The sequence below is a fragment of the Falco naumanni genome, chromosome 8 (genome assembly GCF_017639655.2).
Source record: "Falco naumanni isolate bFalNau1 chromosome 8, bFalNau1.pat, whole genome shotgun sequence".
NCBI lineage: Eukaryota > Metazoa > Chordata > Aves > Falconiformes > Falconidae > Falco > Falco naumanni.
Genome location: NC_054061.1, coordinates 21,568,433 through 21,586,437, shown reverse-complemented (window position 1 = coordinate 21,586,437; position 18,005 = coordinate 21,568,433). Strand labels below are relative to the sequence as shown.

The 18,005-nt window shown below is 40.6% G+C and overlaps 1 protein-coding gene across 19 annotated transcripts in view; it reads right to left on the bottom strand.

The window, feature by feature from the left end:
• Nucleotides 1-18,005, bottom strand: part of LOC121093083 (ankyrin repeat and KH domain-containing protein 1) — a 116,783-nt gene that overhangs the window by 12,629 nt on the left and 86,149 nt on the right. For 13 of the 19 annotated variants that reach the window (XM_040604890.1, XM_040604898.1, XM_040604899.1 and 10 more), the window contains 14 exons: nt 17,661-17,806; nt 16,007-16,149; nt 15,010-15,223; nt 13,615-13,790; nt 12,774-12,936; nt 11,517-11,612; nt 11,101-11,217; nt 9,851-10,025; nt 9,012-9,465; nt 8,485-8,562; nt 6,188-6,334; nt 4,587-4,697; nt 2,850-2,999; nt 929-2,544 (listed from right to left, as the gene is read on the bottom strand). In XM_040604890.1, the coding sequence (XP_040460824.1) occupies nt 929-2,544; nt 2,850-2,999; nt 4,587-4,697; nt 6,188-6,334; nt 8,485-8,562; nt 9,012-9,465; nt 9,851-10,025; nt 11,101-11,217; nt 11,517-11,612; nt 12,774-12,936; nt 13,615-13,790; nt 15,010-15,223; nt 16,007-16,149; nt 17,661-17,806 (3,786 nt within the window). The remainder of the gene's footprint in view (nt 1-928; nt 2,545-2,849; nt 3,000-4,586; nt 4,698-6,187; nt 6,335-8,484; nt 8,563-9,011; nt 9,466-9,850; nt 10,026-11,100; nt 11,218-11,516; nt 11,613-12,773; nt 12,937-13,614; nt 13,791-15,009; nt 15,224-16,006; nt 16,150-17,660; nt 17,807-18,005) is intronic. The other 6 variants (XM_040604897.1, XM_040604909.1, XM_040604903.1 and 3 more) reach the window with 1 other exon arrangement.

Below are 18,005 nucleotides of genomic sequence, written 5' to 3'. Positions count from 1 at the left end.
CTCCTTTAGTCTGAAAGTCAAACTACTTGACTCATGTCAATCCAGCATTCAGGTCCTGAAGTGTTAGCTCCAATATCTAAAACCACGCACTGTGGGAGTGAAGACAATTTCAGAGCAAGGCTCTCTAGCTACCCTGAGCTTCAAGGCACCATAAAGCCATTATGGCAAGAACGAAGGGGAGAACAGTGGCACAGACTAGATCTCTTGAGGGCCCCTTCCAGCCACATGGGTTGAGCATGCCTGCAGCATAGTTTTAACACTAAGATGATAATAATCCTTTAGGCACAGCACAGCAAGGGCAGAGAACTCACTGTGAGTGTTCCTAACCCATTTCAAATAAATGCAGACAAGCCTGAACTGCTATACTTAACAGCAGGACAGTAACTTCCTAACAAAACACATTAGTCTATTATTATGCTGTAGCACACCAAATCACAACATAAGCTTCTTAAAATCCCAGAGCTGTACCGAGAGACAAAAGGTACAGAGAGTTTACCCTCATTGAGTCAAGCTGGAGTCTCAGATAATATACTGAACAACTGCACGCAGTCACTCTCCTGCAGCTGGAGCCTGTCAAGAGTTTCAGCCCCAGCGTTTCAGGTTTGGTATCACCCAACCCTATATTTCATTTCAACTTAAAAGTTACAATTCTGAACTCTACAAACAGGTGGAAGTATTCCTGTGTCTTACAGAGGGTAAGCAATGCAATGTCTGCAATGTTCCCAACACCTAACATCCTACAAGAGCTGAAGAAAAGAGGGGAAAAAATAATCAGTGTTTTAAAGAGCACTTGGAAAATATAGGCCACCCTCATTATATTAGTATTCTCTAGCTGTCATTTGTAAAGTACTTCTCAATCGGTTTGAGATTCTGAAAGTCTAATGGTTGGAGAAAGTGTTCTGTCCAGTGCACGATCTTAATGACTTACCTACAGGACTAGTTGAAACCTGTTGAGAAGGTGGCCTGAAACCAGGAGCCTTGGAGTTGTCAGGATGCGCGTTTTCCACATGTCCTAGCACAGCGTTATTCAGAAAGGTAGACTGAACAGTGAAAGATGGGTCGGCTGCTGCTCGGGTAGAGAGTGGACAGTCTCCCCATCCTTGGTTAGCTGGCACCTGGTTGCTATCAAAAAGACTACTAAAGTGATTGAAAAGCGTTGCTGGCCCAAAGGTAGGAGGCAATGATTTGTTTGCTGGGTTAATGTGCATCTGAGAACCGTTCATAACGTTCATGGCTGACGAAAGCTGCACTGCAGCAGGTGGACCTTGAGAAGGTGCCAAAGGAACTTGATTCGTAACAAAAATAGACTGAGGATCTTGATGGAGGTTTGCATTTGGTACCACTGAATAGAAAGAACCTCTGGACTGCATCCTGTGAGTAACTCGAGGTGCTGGTACAGCTACTTGAGGTAAGTTACTGTTGTCCTGATTATCTGCAACAACTGACCTGGGTGACGCTAAGCTTAAAGGAGCAGTTTCTGAGCTGGATGAAAAAGGCATCGACATGGAGGGATTGATATCTGACATGCTGGTCGGCAGTATTTCATCTTGGACATTATTTAGCGGTGCAGGGCTACTCGATGGGTGAGTTTCAGTGACTCCTGAGTTGCTGCTAGCTGACATACTGCAACTACTTGCAACAGAAGATGGTGCACACTCATTTGCAGCGAGCTGGTCTGGTGCTGGCACCTTCTCTTTGGGTGCTGAAACAGCAGAGAAAGACTCTGCTTTAAGTGCGGAATGCTGTGTTTGTGGAGCATTAGATGGCTGAAATGCTGTGGGCACTTGCCCGTTGTTTGCGGGGGCAGAGGAAACTGAAGGCAGAGTGCTACAGGCGCTTGTCACAGTTGAAATTGCTGTTGCTGCAGCACTTGTCTTGGGAACGCAAGCAAACAACTGCTTTCTGACCGAAGAGGGAGTCCGATTACTGGTAACACACAGCGGTTGAGTGGAAGCAGCTACAGAAGAGACAGTAATGGGACAACTATTAGTAGCTAATCCAGGAGACTCTGTCTGTAAAATATTTCCATTCTGACTACCTACACGACTTGAACTACTATGCTTTGGAGAGCTGTTTGTGCTGCCAGGATTAACTGGTCTCACTGGGAATGGTCCCCAAGTGTTCGGTGAAGGTGAAAAAGTTCCTCCAAATTGGGCCATAGGTAAGCGAGGGTGCCGGATCTGTTGCATAGTTTGAGCAGCCAGCAAGGCAAAGTGAGGGTGAGAATAAGCTAGAGGAAGAGACACCGGAAAAGATGAGCGCACATTTGCTGGGACATTCTTGTTTAATTTGTTAGTAGGCTGGAAAGTAGACAGTGTTGATGACTGCGATGTGACTAGGGGTGGTGCTCCAAGAGGAAAGGAGTTCTTGTTTGAAGCAGTTGCAGTGCTGACTCCAGATGAAAAGTTTGCATGGATTGATTTGGTACTTGAAGCAGGTGTTCTTATATGAGTTTTAGGAATCAAGTCTTCTAGTTCCTTGGCAGGATCTTGAATAAGGGCATTGATGAGTTGCACTGCGTATCGCGTTGACTCTGTACCGCCCCTAGATTAAATACAAAAATATTTATCTTTTGCAAAAGGAAACCCCACTTCACGCAACATTCCATAGCCACAATTTTGTACTGGTATGCAAGTCTATTGTATGTTTACTCCAGTGATTTACTTCTTGACTTTGGCATATCTTAAGGATTATCTTTAAAGAAGCAGACCTTCAGCATTTCTTGGCAGCAGTAACGTACCTTCTATTCCTAGTAGGACAGAACCAAGCAGCTATCTGTCTTAAAAAGCAAACTCCTCAATAAATGACATTGTGGACTAACTCAAGACTTTAATTTCTAGATACTGTACCTTATAGTGATCATTCTCTCTCCATTCTTATCTTTTTGCTTATCAACATCAATATGGGCACCAGTCACATCTTGAATTGCTGTGATGTTGCACCCACCTCTTCCCATTATTCTAGATACGACAGAAGCTGGGACAGATAATTTCTTTGACCTATATCACAAAGATCACAAATTTGTGAAATGTATTCAAGACTTCAAAGGCATGCAAAAATACCTTGCTGGCTAACAGGTGGCTGATGCAATATTCTTAAGTTTCAGGGCAGCAAGTGGTTTTCTGCTGATATTTTCTTCACCCTTTGGAGCCTCTCTAGAACTCCCCCACTGAAATTACTCATCATGCTCAATACCTGACAAGGATTTTCCAGAAGCGTTTTATTCTACCACTGTTGTGGCACAGACATATGTGCCTCACACTGCTTCAGAAACACTTTTGGATTTTACCTTATCTTGTGTACCTTCAAAGTGAGACAAATTCTTAGCTTATCAACCTAAATTTACATAAATAGCACTGCTTCAAACTTAAAAGTCCATGGCGTAGCTACTTTGACTGTTTATAGCAAGGGTTTACATAAGAAGAAGGTGGTTTCCCAACATCTTCCCAGTGATCAGCTCTGTAATACCACTTGCATTCACAAGCCTTTTAGTATCCATCTCTCAGAACTCAAGATCTGAAAGTTTATTGGTGATGCTACACAATGGTAGATGGCAGGTGGTTAAACTGTGCAGCTCTGATTTAAGGAGCTGCTGGAAGCCACTGTGAAGGCAGCACAGATTTTCAGAAGCAAGCTCACTGTCAGGCCACAACACTGCAACCCATGTGTTCAGCAAAATAAGTCAATTAAGGATTTTTCTAATTCACATGGTATTGGTGGGTCAGTGCAGGCATACAGTACTGGGAAGTCTTTGAACACGAGCTATGCTTGCAACCAGACCCCAGCCAAGGTCTCTCTGGGCTACTACTGTCCCCAGACTTTAAAGGCCGGACCTCTCAAGCCCATATACCACTTTCAAGCTCGTCAGTGATGTGCATTAGTTCAACACTGAACAATTAGTGGGGATTCAAAGGTGTTTCAGAAACCACTGTGATCACAGTGCAGGTGCCTCCAAACTTTGTACAGATCACTACCCCACCACCCCCTCCCAAAAGACTGCCACCTTCACCTTCCAGTCTTGGAAACGCTGAAGTAACTTGATCATCAGGAAATTATTTCTCACTTAATAGGACTTAAAGGAACCTCATTTTACTTCAAACACCTCTAAATACATGGAAATGTTCTAAAGCATCACCTCATCTTGTCAAGGTGTTTTTTCTTTCCCCTTCTACTGCAGAAGAGCATTCTACAACCCTCCCCATTCCCAGAAATCAGGTCCTCAAAAGCATGCACTCAGGTCTCTTTCAAGGCTGTTTCAATGCTTTGGGCTTTCTTCCCCCACTCCCACCTCCAAGGCTCCTCTCTCAAGCTAGACATCCCAGTCACTCCCTCCCCAAACCAGAGCTTCCATCATCACCTAACTTTCAAGGTATGCCCACATTACTCACAGAGCTCCTAACTGTACCTTGGTCTGCTTCCACCTCAGCCCACTAGAAGCTCCATGCCACCACCCATGGAGACATTCCTCCTACAGGAGAGGTCACCCCAGTGCCCAGGCTCCCATCCACCACCATCACCCACTGCTGCTTCCCTCCCTACCCATCAAGCTCGATGGTTTTTACCTTGAGAAGTGCTCAAAACAGTACCTTTTTGCTCCCGAACAGCAGCGCCCTCCTCTCTGCAGCTGAAATTGCTCAATTGGTGTTGGCTGCAGAGTGTTGCTAGGGGGAGGGTCTTTCAAAACTCTGCCTACTTGCCTGTCAAGGGCAGAAGGGATGTTTTCATTGGTTACTACCTTGATAGACATCCCTTCCAGCCAGGGGGTTACTCAGGGGAGAGGGAAGGAGAACTGTTGTTGAGACCAAGAGAGACTTTTAAAAGAGGAAGACATGCAGCTCCCAGGCATTTTGCATATGCATCTAAAGTCACCAAAAAGCTCTCTGGTAGGATAAATGCTTCAATCAGTCAGGGCACAGCAAACACCAGTGCTGCACTGGACTGCATGCTTTGTGGTCACGTTCTTTATAATGTAAGGCCTGACTCTTCAGGGATGAGGAAAGGTTGGAGTTTGGATGACATCTCTAGAACCCTACCACCTCCAGCAAAAGAGCAGACAATACCCAACCAAGCAGCTGAGTTGAGCCTATGAGACTCAAGAGACCCAGGAGGAGAGACGGAGCAGCTCCAGGGCCAATGGTGGGGTCTGTGTGCAGCCCTGGAAAATTCTGCTGCCTGTTTAATGGTTTCATGCCTGCATGACTCACCAAGTGGTGGGCAGCCTGCAATCATACATTCAGCAAGGCTATGTCACAGAGGAGAACCCCATTTGTGAATATAATAAAAGGCAGAGACCAAACCAACTCTAAATTACATTTTCAGATTAAATTGCCTTTTTAACCTTTATTAAGAACAGTCTGTGGCTTCCACTAATCAATGCATTAAATTCTTTGTACAATTATGCTCTGTGCACATAGCCTAAAAATCTCTAAAACAAGCATATTTGGTCACTACCATTGCAGAACACAAACACAGGAGGGCATTATAAGTGCACCTGAAGCCTCTGACACTTCTATGTTTATGCTGTATTCCTTTTTGATAGAGGGAACAAAAAAAGGAAAGCCAGGTGATCACTTCTAGTTACAAGTAGTAGACATCATAAAGGTTACAGCGGAAGTACTGGTGTGTTAAGAGCCATATAATAAAACCCAGTACATTTTCAAAGGGAAAGCCTGCTTCACTGAAAACCTTTAAATCTAATTGAATCTCTAGCACTCAGTTTAAGGCGACAACATTTTCCATGGAATCAGCAACCAAGATCATCACCCAAAGCACTATGAGTTTTAGCCTTGAAGATCATCCATCTCTCCTCTGCTAACATCCATCCTGCCTTTAGTTCACATGCAAGCAATCATTGGATGCTGGGGCTTTTCACTGCCATCTGCTCCCTCCCCCTTTTATCTTATCCCCACATCCTTTACTCCACTGAAGTCACAGGTAAAATTTGACAACACAAAGGTTAAATCAAATAACATGTTCATGCCATATTGATCTTAAGTTAGCGAGGAGGTGCTAAAATTAGGATGCAATTTTTTTTCACAGCACTATAAGAGTAAGGAAGGGGGATAGATTTTTTTATAAATTAATCATACAACTAAGTAATTAAGCTTGTTGGACATTCTAATCCTTGAGAATAATTTACAAGCTGAAGAACTCACAGAGTTTTTAAACACAGAATTGAAGTCTTTACCTTCTAACCACTTCTTTCCAGCCTTCTTCTCTCTTCTGGCCTCTTTTTGGACTAGTCAGATTCAGCTTTACATTTGGAGAGGTCAAAGGCAGGGAAACGGGCTTATAAGTAGTTGACAAAGAATTTGAATGACCTTCACTGTCAAGTCTGGGAACAGAAATGTGCCGATTATAATTTACAGAAGAAAACGACAGCATTACAGTGTACATTTCTGCAGCTTAAAACTACTAGCATGAACTGTTTTCATTCTTATTTTCCACCTGGAGCAACTGTTGGGTGACTTCATAGGTAATTTTTTTACCTTCTAATCCACAGCCTATATCCTTCCTCCAAGAAGTGGAGTGCTAAACTGAGTGAAGTAATACCAGAAGCACTAAGGACATCAGAAAAAAATAATTTATAACAGGTGGCACACAGCCACTTAGGCACATCTTGATAATGTGTCTATACTATGTCCTCCTTTTCAAATAGCTTTTTAATAAATGGTACTTTTTAGCAGCAATGTCTTTTTATTACTAAGTACTTGAAAATGTCTTTTTCAGGTCTTATTGTTACAGATTTCCTGGAAAGTGCTTCTACACCTCACTCCCCATTTTATGCATGGTTAACTGAGGCACAGATATTTGAACACATTTATGTATTTAAGTCCCAGTGACATCAATTTGGAAGCAGGTGCCCAAATATCATTACCGGTACTAATACAGCTGCAGCAGTTCTAGTGGTACAAACATCACAAAGTTTGGGTGAGAGAGAAAAAAAATTAAAGAGAACAGGCAATCTCTTGTTCGGCTAACTGACCTATGTGGAGGTGAAAAAAAGCAGCACTGGGAGCCCACAAGTTTATCAGCAGCACTGAAACATACTCAGCAACATTCAAAAGTTATTGAAAAACTAGCCTTATGTTATACTAGCAAGGCATAGCTGGAAAATTTACAAAGGACCTCATGCTTCAGCTATCCTGCTAAACATCACTCCTCCTCTTTACTATATGCAAATTTTTATTTATCCATTTTATTCTTCATTCTTTACCATATTTTACATTCACTGTGTCTTCTTGCAGGCAAATTGTTTGTTTATACTATATATAAACTTCAGAGATCTATCCACATTTAAGTAACCCAAGCATACTGATTATATGAAAAGTAATGTTTAGACAATATGCCTTTTAAAATAGCAGTGTCTTCTCTCTTTACCTTAGTAATTTCTAGCTCTCTGATAGTACATCTGCCCAAGGCATTTGAAAGTTCTCCATAGAACTTTACTTGTTCTCAGGTAACTGTTAAGATTGAACCAAAGAGAACAAGAAAATGCATACGAAAGAAAAGAATGAAGTACATTGTGGAACAGTGATTCCTGGGTAGACTTTAAAAGCTTTTTTCTGCTTTGAAAATCTCTAGGTATGTTTTCAGAGAAGTGTTGTTATGAAGTCTGAGTTTATATTTCAGTTACAGTAGCCTTGGCATTGGCATGTCTATGACTAAAGAGAAGAGGAATTCAAGAAGAACAAATTTAGAAATTATTTTCAGACAAAGTCTGCCTAGTGCAAGAGCCAAAGAGCACCTGCAGAAGTTAATAAAATACACTAGCCCCATTTTGATATTTACATACTGCCTTGCTTCCTAGGTGTACTTTAACAGAAGCACCACTTCCAACAAGGAGTTAGAAGTATGCATTTAGTTACTCCTGCTGTAGTGAACTGCACAAGATTTCAAGGGTTTTTTAGGAGACCTTGGACAAAAGGTTCGTGTTCATAAACCAGAATGTAGACAAAATCCAGTTTCTAACATTCCTAAGGGTAATCCAAAACATACACGCCCCCAAACACAAGGGCTGACAAATCCACACATTCTGCCCCTAATTTTAAACTAGGGGAAAAAAAAGAAAAGAAAAAAAGAAAACCCCAACTCCCTTCGTGCTCTCAGGCAAGTGCCTCAATCAATCTGGCAACAGTCCTAACACCTGCTGCTCTTTTTGATCCTGTAGTGTTTGCGTTCTTATTGAAGCTGGGTTCTCAGCCAGCCAGTTGTCCTGTAGATCAACCCCCATACCCTCTCCCCTCCCTTAATGCAGGAAAAGAAAAAACAAAACTATGGAGGATCAGACTCACACTGCTTATACATAAAAATAATCAAAGACTACTACAGATCCAGACAGGATCTAAGCTTTTTGATTCAGACCAATGACCTATCTAGAAACTGGTGTTATAAAAAGGCTCATTTTTATGATTATGATTATATTTTATCTTCCAAACCATCCATATAGTCCCTGTACATTCACCAAGTTCTTGTGACACTCACCTCTGGCTTGACAAAGTTAAATCAAACTGGCCATCAACCTGGCAGGTGAAATGCTCAGAGTCATCAACTTCTTCCCTCCTTAAAACAAAGAAATTGCAATTCAAATGAGTTAATGATGAAACCATAAAACAATCAAAAGGTAATGAAACCACTTCTGTAAATTGATTATAAGTAAAGCTGGCATTTCCTTTTTCAATTCCCAGTATATTCACTTTCAAATCTATTCTAATAAAGTTGACAATGCAACATGGATGCTTAAATAGCACAGAGAGGTAACTGGCTCCTTTGCTGAAGTAGTATTAAAAACTAGCTAGCCACGTAAAAAAAAAATAATCTTACCGTCACCATTTCAAAGAGGTTGCATACAACAATTTTGACAGTGTTATTTAAGAGCTACACAAATAAAGCAAACTCAGTTTCTCAAGACTTTGGGAATGTACCAGTTGGTGTATAGCTTAAGCTACAAAATTTACATTGGCATAGGTAAAACTCTGTGAAACAACAGGGAAGCAATATGGCAGTCTCACCTTGTTGGTGTTTTTGAAGCAGAGCTGCTCGTTTTTTCTTCCTGAGAGGGGATAAGTAATGAGGCATAGCGCCGCTCAGACGAATTTGTATCCATTGTGAAGTTCAACTCTTGGCTTTTCCCTCCACTGCTACTTTCGCTATTGCAATCTGTGCTATCCAAGTTATCTGAATCACTATTCCCACTTGCACCACCACCTCTTGGCTCTCCATTTATTTTATTTTTATCTGCTTTTTGCTGTGCTAGAGATATATGCTGATCTGGTAAAATTATCTGCATGTTCTGAGGAGTCTCTTTTGTTTTATTTTTCTTATTTTTTCTATTTGTGCTGGGGGTAGTCACCACATTAGCTCTCTTCTTCCCAAAGGCATTTGTGAAAGTAGTTGAAGTTGCAGAAATTCCAATTGTAGTCGTAGTAGTTGCACTAGGAGGCTCTATAGGAACTTCTTGATCCACTGAAAGAAAAACCGTTGATATATTGTCAAAACAATATACAGAAATCAGTGCTCTGACTGAAGACACTACAGCTGAAATTATGCTCCTTGTTGAGCTGTCAGACTATTTGCACCACATTCAGCTGTAAATCCTCCAAGAGCAAAAGACTTTTAGGAACAAATAGGGTGGAGTGGAGGTGGGAGTGGTGAACAAAAGACAAAGGGGCAGAGAGAAAATGAACAAAGGAGTTTTGCCAGGAACTCTGACTGCAGAGGGAAGAACCAGGGCAGAAGCAACAATGTCACAGTACCAGAGAAGCCAGCTTTTAAACAGATTCCCTTACCTAGATGATTAATGAAAGGCATCCCCACAACTACATTATTCACAGAAACACTTTTTCTTTACCTTCATCATCATTTTCTTCTTCATCATCATCTTCTTGAAGTTCCAGAGTTTCTTTAGGCTTGTTTTCTTCATCTTCTTCTTGTTTTCTTTTTTGTTCCTCTTTCTTCTTCTTTCTCTTTTCCTTTCTTTTCTCCCTTTTAGCTGCAAGAGCTTGTTTTCTGCTCTCCTCTCTTGACTGTATAGGATAAAAGGATCCATACTTAAAAACATTTTCACACAGACTGAAATATACTTACAATTCAGATATTCCCTAGAAATCCAAGGGGAGGGAGAAAGGAGAGAGCACAATGAACTAGAATTTTGCCATATACTGAATCATTATGCAGAAATTGGGAATACCTTATGGAACAACAGGGCTAGTTAGTCCCAAAACTTCTAAGGAATGACAACAAAATAACAACAAAACCAGAGGTACTATAAAAAGTATAATTTTACTGGATAACCAGCAAATCTCTGATCACTTCAGTCCTTTCCCAAAAAATATTGAATAACTTCATTAACATTTTTTGCAGCAATGTTCACAAAGATCTCAAAAAGATCTCCCAGAGTATTTTACAGAAAAAACTGCTATAATTTTAACCGCTTTTTTTTAATATATGGAATCAGCCAAGTCAACTATGCAATACTGTAGCTTTGCACAGCAAGTTATAGGTGTTTAACAAGTCAGCCATCTGGAAAATGTAATGAACTAATAATATGGAGCTTGTTTGCCAAAAACTGTAAAAGCCTCCATTAAATGAGCCTGCTAAAGAATGCTGAAGAAGCATCTGCGTTACTCCAGGACACTTCACAGTACCCTTGGTGAAGGAGAAGTTGATTTTCTCCACTCTCTGCTCAACTCCATATAGCTCATCGGGCAGCTTAAGTCCATAAAATGCTTATGAACAACACATCTTACACAACTTATAATATACCATGTATCACACCACCAAGACTGAAGACCAACATTACTCACACATCACCTGTAATGAATGTAACTTGCTGAAGTAATGCAAGAGAGCTACTACCTACAGTTAACTATTGACAAGTCCAAGCTTTACTAAAAAGGACAACAGAGTGGCTGAAGCAGAAGGCAGTTCTAATTTGCCACCCTCAGTGTATGCTTCACTTTTTGTGTATTAGAGGAAAGAAAGCACATACAATCACAGCATGAAGAACTACTGCCCCAAGAAGCATCAACAGGAAACACAGCCTATAGATTAATATATAGTTCAAACAGCTATGCTACACAACAGCAACTCTCTACTCACTTTTTCCAGGTCTAGCTCCTTCAGCAATATAGTTGCATTCTTATTTGCTTCTGCTGCCTGCTGGTCTTTAGCTTTCACAATTGTCTCCACACACTGGTGACACTTTTTCAACAGGTCCTGGAATGCAAACTTGTCTTACTACCTCCATAATAAATTAAAATTGACGAGTAAGGCTTGCTCTACAAACGTGAGATTAGCTTCCCTGTATTTGTAGACATACAGACTATTTCAACAGAACAGGACTCTGAATGCTGATTACTTTTTTTTTTATTCTGTATTAAAAAGGAGACATACATAAACCTCTGAATCAAATGCACGTGAGAACATGTACATTCAGATTTTGCATGCTTAAGAATTCCTCATGCATATATTTGCTGAAAATAATGAATAGGGTCTTTTCCTGAAGTTGAACTCACCTTGTCAGTTATTGTCGCTATGTATCGCATGCATTCAATATCTGAAGGAAACTGGTTAACTTCTTTCACCAGGAACTGAACTACTTTCACATGCCCCTAGAATAGGAAAGAAAATTCTGATCTCTTGTATACAATTGTCAACATTCATCATGAAAATACAAGTTTGATATCTCCTAGTCCAGTGCAAAAGACTAAAAATAAGCAAGAACATTCCTAGTAAGCTGCTGTTTGGGAAGAAAGGTAATTACTGTTTGCTCAGTGTTGCCAGCACATCTGCTCTTCTACATCACAGTGGCAAAGACAAGCTCTCGCACAAGTAAATTTATTTTAAAATACATGGACCGAAACAGGCCCAAGGGCAGAGGCAGCTGTTCATGTTTTTAATAACAGGCCAGATGACCCTCTTTAGACCCCACCTGTCATGCCAGCCCACTCTTGCTACTCACAACACAGAGCTAACTTAGATTGTTCAATTACAAGGCAAATCTAATCAGGGAACTGGGCCACCTGAATATTATCCTGGCAAACACATTCCTTTGCTGCTGGATCCACTCACTGATGGGGTATACTGTGTAACCACAGAGAAGTACCCAACTGTTGCATCTGAAGTTATTTGAAAGCAGTGGAGGGACAGCAGTGGAGCTCAGTATTGCTGTTTGTCAAGAAAGCTGTACACTCAAGTTGGTATTTTGTTAAAGGCCAGGCAGCTACAGTTAATAAACTCCTCAGCTATATAGCTATGCTCCTTGTGTTCAACAACGTAACTGAAGAAACAATGTTCTTCCTGCCAAGAAGAAAAGGTGGTGACAAAAGAGCCAACTACACAAAGTGTCCCACTCAAGAACAAATGAGGAACAGGAGAAGCACAAAGGAATCAGGACAGCTTATTACAGACTGGTATTTTGCTCATCTCAAAAGCAGGACTGAAACAAGCAGTTGATCTGCAGAAGTTTAGAGGGGACAATGGTAATCTCGAAACAGTAAAATATCAAACAGTGCAAGTTTTTGGACAGTGTATAACTGGAAATAATAATGTTAACACGGTTTATGGAGCAAAGTTTTTCACCTTTCAAAAATTAGATCTGTGTGAAGTACACAGATCATGATTACTTTAAAGCAGGCATTTTACCAAAATAGTAATTTTGCTGTGTTAAATATATGAGTTTTCCAAAACCAAACATTCTGATTTAAGACCAAATGAGAAATTCTTGTTTTGAAAACATTTAGCATTGAAACATAACACTGTTGGTCTCCTACCTTGCGAAACGCTGACATAAGAGGTGTAATTTTCCGATTATCTGCAGCATCCACATCTGCTCCTGCTTGCACAAGCAATTGAACCACATCATAGTGACCACCATTAGCTGCCAACCACAGAGGTGTGTTTCCTTTCTTGTTACGAACATCAATATGTGCTCCTCTAATAAAGTACAAGTGTAATCAAGTGAAACAAGGTATGAATAAAGGTGGAAGTCAGGAAGTAAGGCCACGAAAGATCAGAGTACAACTCTAGATATAACTTTAATTACAGTGACTAGATAGAAAAATTCTGTCCCTGAAATCTGCTGTTTTAAGTTGCAATGTAGCAACACAGGAATTATTCAAACCACCTCACAGTAACAAACACTCACTTCATGTAGCCTACTGCACCACAGCAATGCAAATAGCAACCACGGGTCCTTTAAATCATCATTAATGTGGTGGCTCCCCCCAGGACAAAGCAGCCCCTTCAGATTTCAGCAGTGCACAGGGTTATGCTTGAAGAGCTCAAGAGTTACTTTCAGACTTTGCTTCCCAAGTGACAGTTGGGAAATGCTCATATGGGAATTGTGGATTAATACACAGCCAACAGAGCTGTGAAGCCAGACAGTGTTTGCCTACCTCTGGTCCCAGCTGCCTGCTTCATTTAATTAACACTGAAGTAACAGGATACACCAAGATAACAGTGGAGAGTAGGGAACAGATACCACATCCTACTTCTGCAGCTTCCCATTCCCTTTACTATCAGATGCAAGAGGCAATGTAAACAAGGGCACTCTTGCCACAGAGGAATACAGCTACAAAACCAATGTGCTGCTAATGACAAGGAATAATTTACCGATTAATCAGGAGCTCACAGAACTTGTAGTGACCCTTATCTGCTGCAATTGTTAAAGCTGTATCTCTTGAGGAAGGCACAGGCGGAGCATTAACATCTGCTCCTTTATCAAGAAGAACCCTTCCAACCTCTGCATATCCTCCTGAAGCTGCTTCCATCAGAGGTGTGAGACCAGTCTGTGCAAGGAGAATAAGTTACACAGTGTGAAATTTGTACAACATACTTTGGCTAAGACACAAATGATTTCTACACTGGGAAATCAGATTTTTTTATTTAGCTGCTTATACTTAGTTTAGAAGCCTAACCTTCAAGCATTTTCTCTCTCAAAAAAGACCCAAACAAAACAAAAAAAAATGCAAAAAGAACGAATACTCTCGGGCTTTGATTTATACAATTGACTAAGTACCACCAGATACCTGTCTCAACAGCAAAAACAAAAGTTTACAACAGAGATTCTGTAAAACACAGATTAGAACAGATCAATGTTCTAAACAGAACAAATGAAAACACAGGTGTTTCTAAGAAAATGCTCAGAAACTAGCTTTGTTGCTTTTCTCTAGCCTCCCTTAGTGTTGAGACAGATCTGTGCCCAACTTGGTTGCCAGGCTAGACTATTAAATAAACTTATACCAGCTGCTAACATGCCAAACTGACCATTTGAGAGCTGGCTTTTATCCATATCCCCTTTTCTCCAGCCACAGTCATTCCAGAAGCAGGCGGGGTAGGACAGACACAGCCATTATTTCAGCAGCTTTAGGGGTTACCAAAAATTCCTTTGTGCTGGGGAAATCAGTCTGGCTGCGTACACAAGCTTAAAGCTTGCTTTATGGCAGGAGACACAAAGTTGTCCCAGAGTACCAAAGGATGGGACCTGTAGAGCGTTTCAGAGGCACAGAAAGTCACAGTACTGAAGCCACAGGTTCTACAGTAATGTAGAAGTTTTACAAAGTTTGATTGCACTACTTCTGTTGTAGACAAGACCTCTGTTCTATATGAGAATCACCAGAAGCAGCACTATTCTCTCCTGCCTAGACTTTACTGATATGTAAAAATATGTATAACCATCTGTTCTGTTAACAAGTATCGTGTCAAACTTAAACTTGAGAAGTTTCTTAGTACTACAGAACAAGTCAATCTAAGTTTCATTATGAACTCAGAAGGGCCAGTCAGCTTTTCCCTAATGCAGAAAATTCATCATCATTAATGTTTCTATTTAAAAAAAAAAAAAGAAAAAAGAAAAAAAACTTATTTCAGAGCATTTAATAAGTCCTCTGATGCAGTAAATCCTCTGAGCCAAGACAGCTCAAAGTAACAGGGAAATCTGAAGAAACTTGGTGACTCAGAGAAATCACCTGTTAGGAATAAATCATAAGGAAAGGTGATTCACACACTTACCTTCGCCCTGTGCTCGACATTGGCCTTCCTGTCCAGAAGTAGACTGACCACCTCTGCTCGGCCTTGGAAACAGGCCAGGGTGAGGGCTGTATTCCGGTTGGTCTCAATTTGGGCATTAATATCAGAGCCCATATCAAGCAACAATTTCACAGCTGGTACATGGCCATTCATAGCAGCCAGCATCAGAGGAGAAATACCTAGCTTACTACCAGTCCTAAAGGGAAAGAAACAAACTGCAGTTCCCAGAACCAGAGGAATGCTCTGGGAAATAAGTGTGTCTAAGAGGAACAAAATGGTTTTTGTAAGCCAGAAAGAAACATATAACATACACAAATATAGACATTGACCTAAAATACTAGCATTTTTTAACTGATTTGGAGAAACCATTGAAGTAACTACATGCAATAGACAATTGTAATTTATAAAGGAAAATACATTTCAGCTTTTAGACATTCAGATGGCTGAAGCACACATCAGCCTTAAACTACATATACTAAAAATGAAGGCTGCATCTGATCAGTTCATAAAAACACATGCTTCTAGCACAGCTGCATTTCTAACTTGCTCAAAGTGATAGAATATATGTAATTTTTCTTAAAATGAATGAAGGCTTAAGGGACATAGCTGTGTAAATTTGTTCCTCTTACTGAAAAAGACATCTTCAAGCAAATGCAGAGCTGGCCCAAGTGCTTTGGGTCATTCCTTTACCTGGTTCTACTGGAAACAGTTTGACTTCTAGATCCCAGAATGGTGGAAAAGGGAAAGAATAAGTTTCCAAACTGTAATAATCCCTTAAGATTTAGGTATAAGGCAGATGAAATTTTTGACAGTTAAAAGCAATTTAAAAGCACTAAGATAACACGAAGGATAACATCAGTGTAGAATGGCTGCAAGGAGGTCTGAAAGCACTCAAGATTCCAGCCTATGCCTCAGTACATAGCCAACAACGGAGTGTCTGTGCTATACTGCCGTTCATCTGGTGTACACAGTACATTACCTTGAATTAATTTCTGCCCCCGCATTGAGAAGAATCTTGATGATATTAACGTAGCCACCAGACGCAGCAAGGCTTAATGGCGTATAATCAGACACATTCCTATGTTCTTTATTTGCTCCTCGGGCCAACAGCAAATCAACAACCTGAAAAGACAAGCATGCACATTAAAAGATACTGTGGCTTTGCTGATTACTCAGGAAGTGAAAGGATGTTATCACATCTTCAAACCTTCCAAGTATGCTACCAGTTTCCATTGTCAATAGGTAAGATTCTACAGGAAAACCTCTCTTTTGTTTTACTTTTATGTATGTGCTGTACAGACTTAGCAACTTATGAATACATCAGGTAATCTCTGTGGGTTGCAGCAGTGCAACACTTGTCTTCCAGAAAGATTATTTTACCTAATCAAAGATGCAAGGCCGTAAAGTGAAGCTCTTCTTGAAGTCTGCAAACAAGCGATCTATCCCACTCCCATAATGTCTCACACTGTTTGAGCCTCTCTTTCAAAAACTCCCACAACTTTAATTCAAATGACACCTGAGCCAAGTCTGACCATCTTTCCAATAAAACACATGGTAATGGAACAAGTGTCAGGAAGCACTTCTCTATCAGAAGCTGTTTAAGACAAAAGGGGGAAATCTGAAATACTTCTGGTGATGTACTGCACCTTAGTGGACCTCATTTTATTACTAACAGAGGCTAGGTGATTTTCAAATAAGCTAGAAAAAAGGTTGCCAGCTGCTAAGCCAGAAACAGAAGAGGCAGATTCTGGCATAAGGGAAAAAATATAAAGAGGAAGAACAAAAGACTTAAGTAGTTCAATAAGCAATGCTACCACAGGCCAAACTGATGTCTCCTTTTATGTGTGAGCAGCACTTTCACAGTTAAAGATCTGCAATTCAGAAGTCAAAGTGGAAACTCTGAGTTTTGGCCAATTGTTTTAAGCTTTAGAAGTTCCCAAATTTACCACTCCCATATCTGGCACAGAGCCCTTTGCCATCTCCATGCCATCTTCTAAGCTAGTATGCCCATGACTAACATAGGAAGGATTTAACAAATCCTATTTGGACCAAGAAGAAAAAAAAAATCCCAAAACAAAAAAACCCAAAACAAAAAAAAAACCACGAAAACCCACACACAAACCCAGCTCAGAGAAAACTGAAGCATCCTTAAAAGACTAGTATAACGTATCCTGCATCTGCACTTATCAGCTCTGCACATTACCACTAAAACCATGTACTGGCAACAAAATTCCAGTTTCTGTCCTTGTGTGCCTGCACCAGCTGTTTTAGTTTTGAGAGTAGGGGAAAGCATAAGGGAAGTGTGCAGTAAATACAGTTATTCATTAAACATCTCTACCTCCCTCACAAAAGTACTTATCTCGCAAGGATACATCAACAGAAGAATGACCACAACTTACAAACATTAGCTAACAAAACTGGAATACCCAAGGGAGAAAAGATTAAATCCCCTTTCCTCTTGCAAGAAAAGAAATACCTGAAACAGCTACACCTATACAGGTTAAAAAAACTTCCAGAAAAAAGATGATCTATTATACCATCGAAAAAAAAACCCCTCCAAAAAACCACCGCCACTGTACAAAAAACTGCCTACAAAGCAAATTCAAACCCACTGAGGACAAGTATGTCTATACCTCTTGGCGTCCACCAGAGCATGCCAACGAGAGCGGAGTATCCTTTGTACGCTCAGACTGTGCTTCTATATCCCCACCTTTGTCTAGAAGAATTTCCACTACACCAACATGTCCAGCAGTTGCAGCCAGAATCAAAGGTGTAAAACCTAGTAACAAGAGATCATGATAAAAGCAGTCTTGAGAATCTCAAAAGTTTTAAAGCTGCAGAAATACACAAAATGGTTAATTCACAATGACATCTATTGAGCAGACATCTTCCCCAGACTGGGAGCTTCCTGGTATAGGCCACAATCTCTGACCCTTTCCTATAGCTTACTCTTCTGACCCTGACACATCTTATTCCAG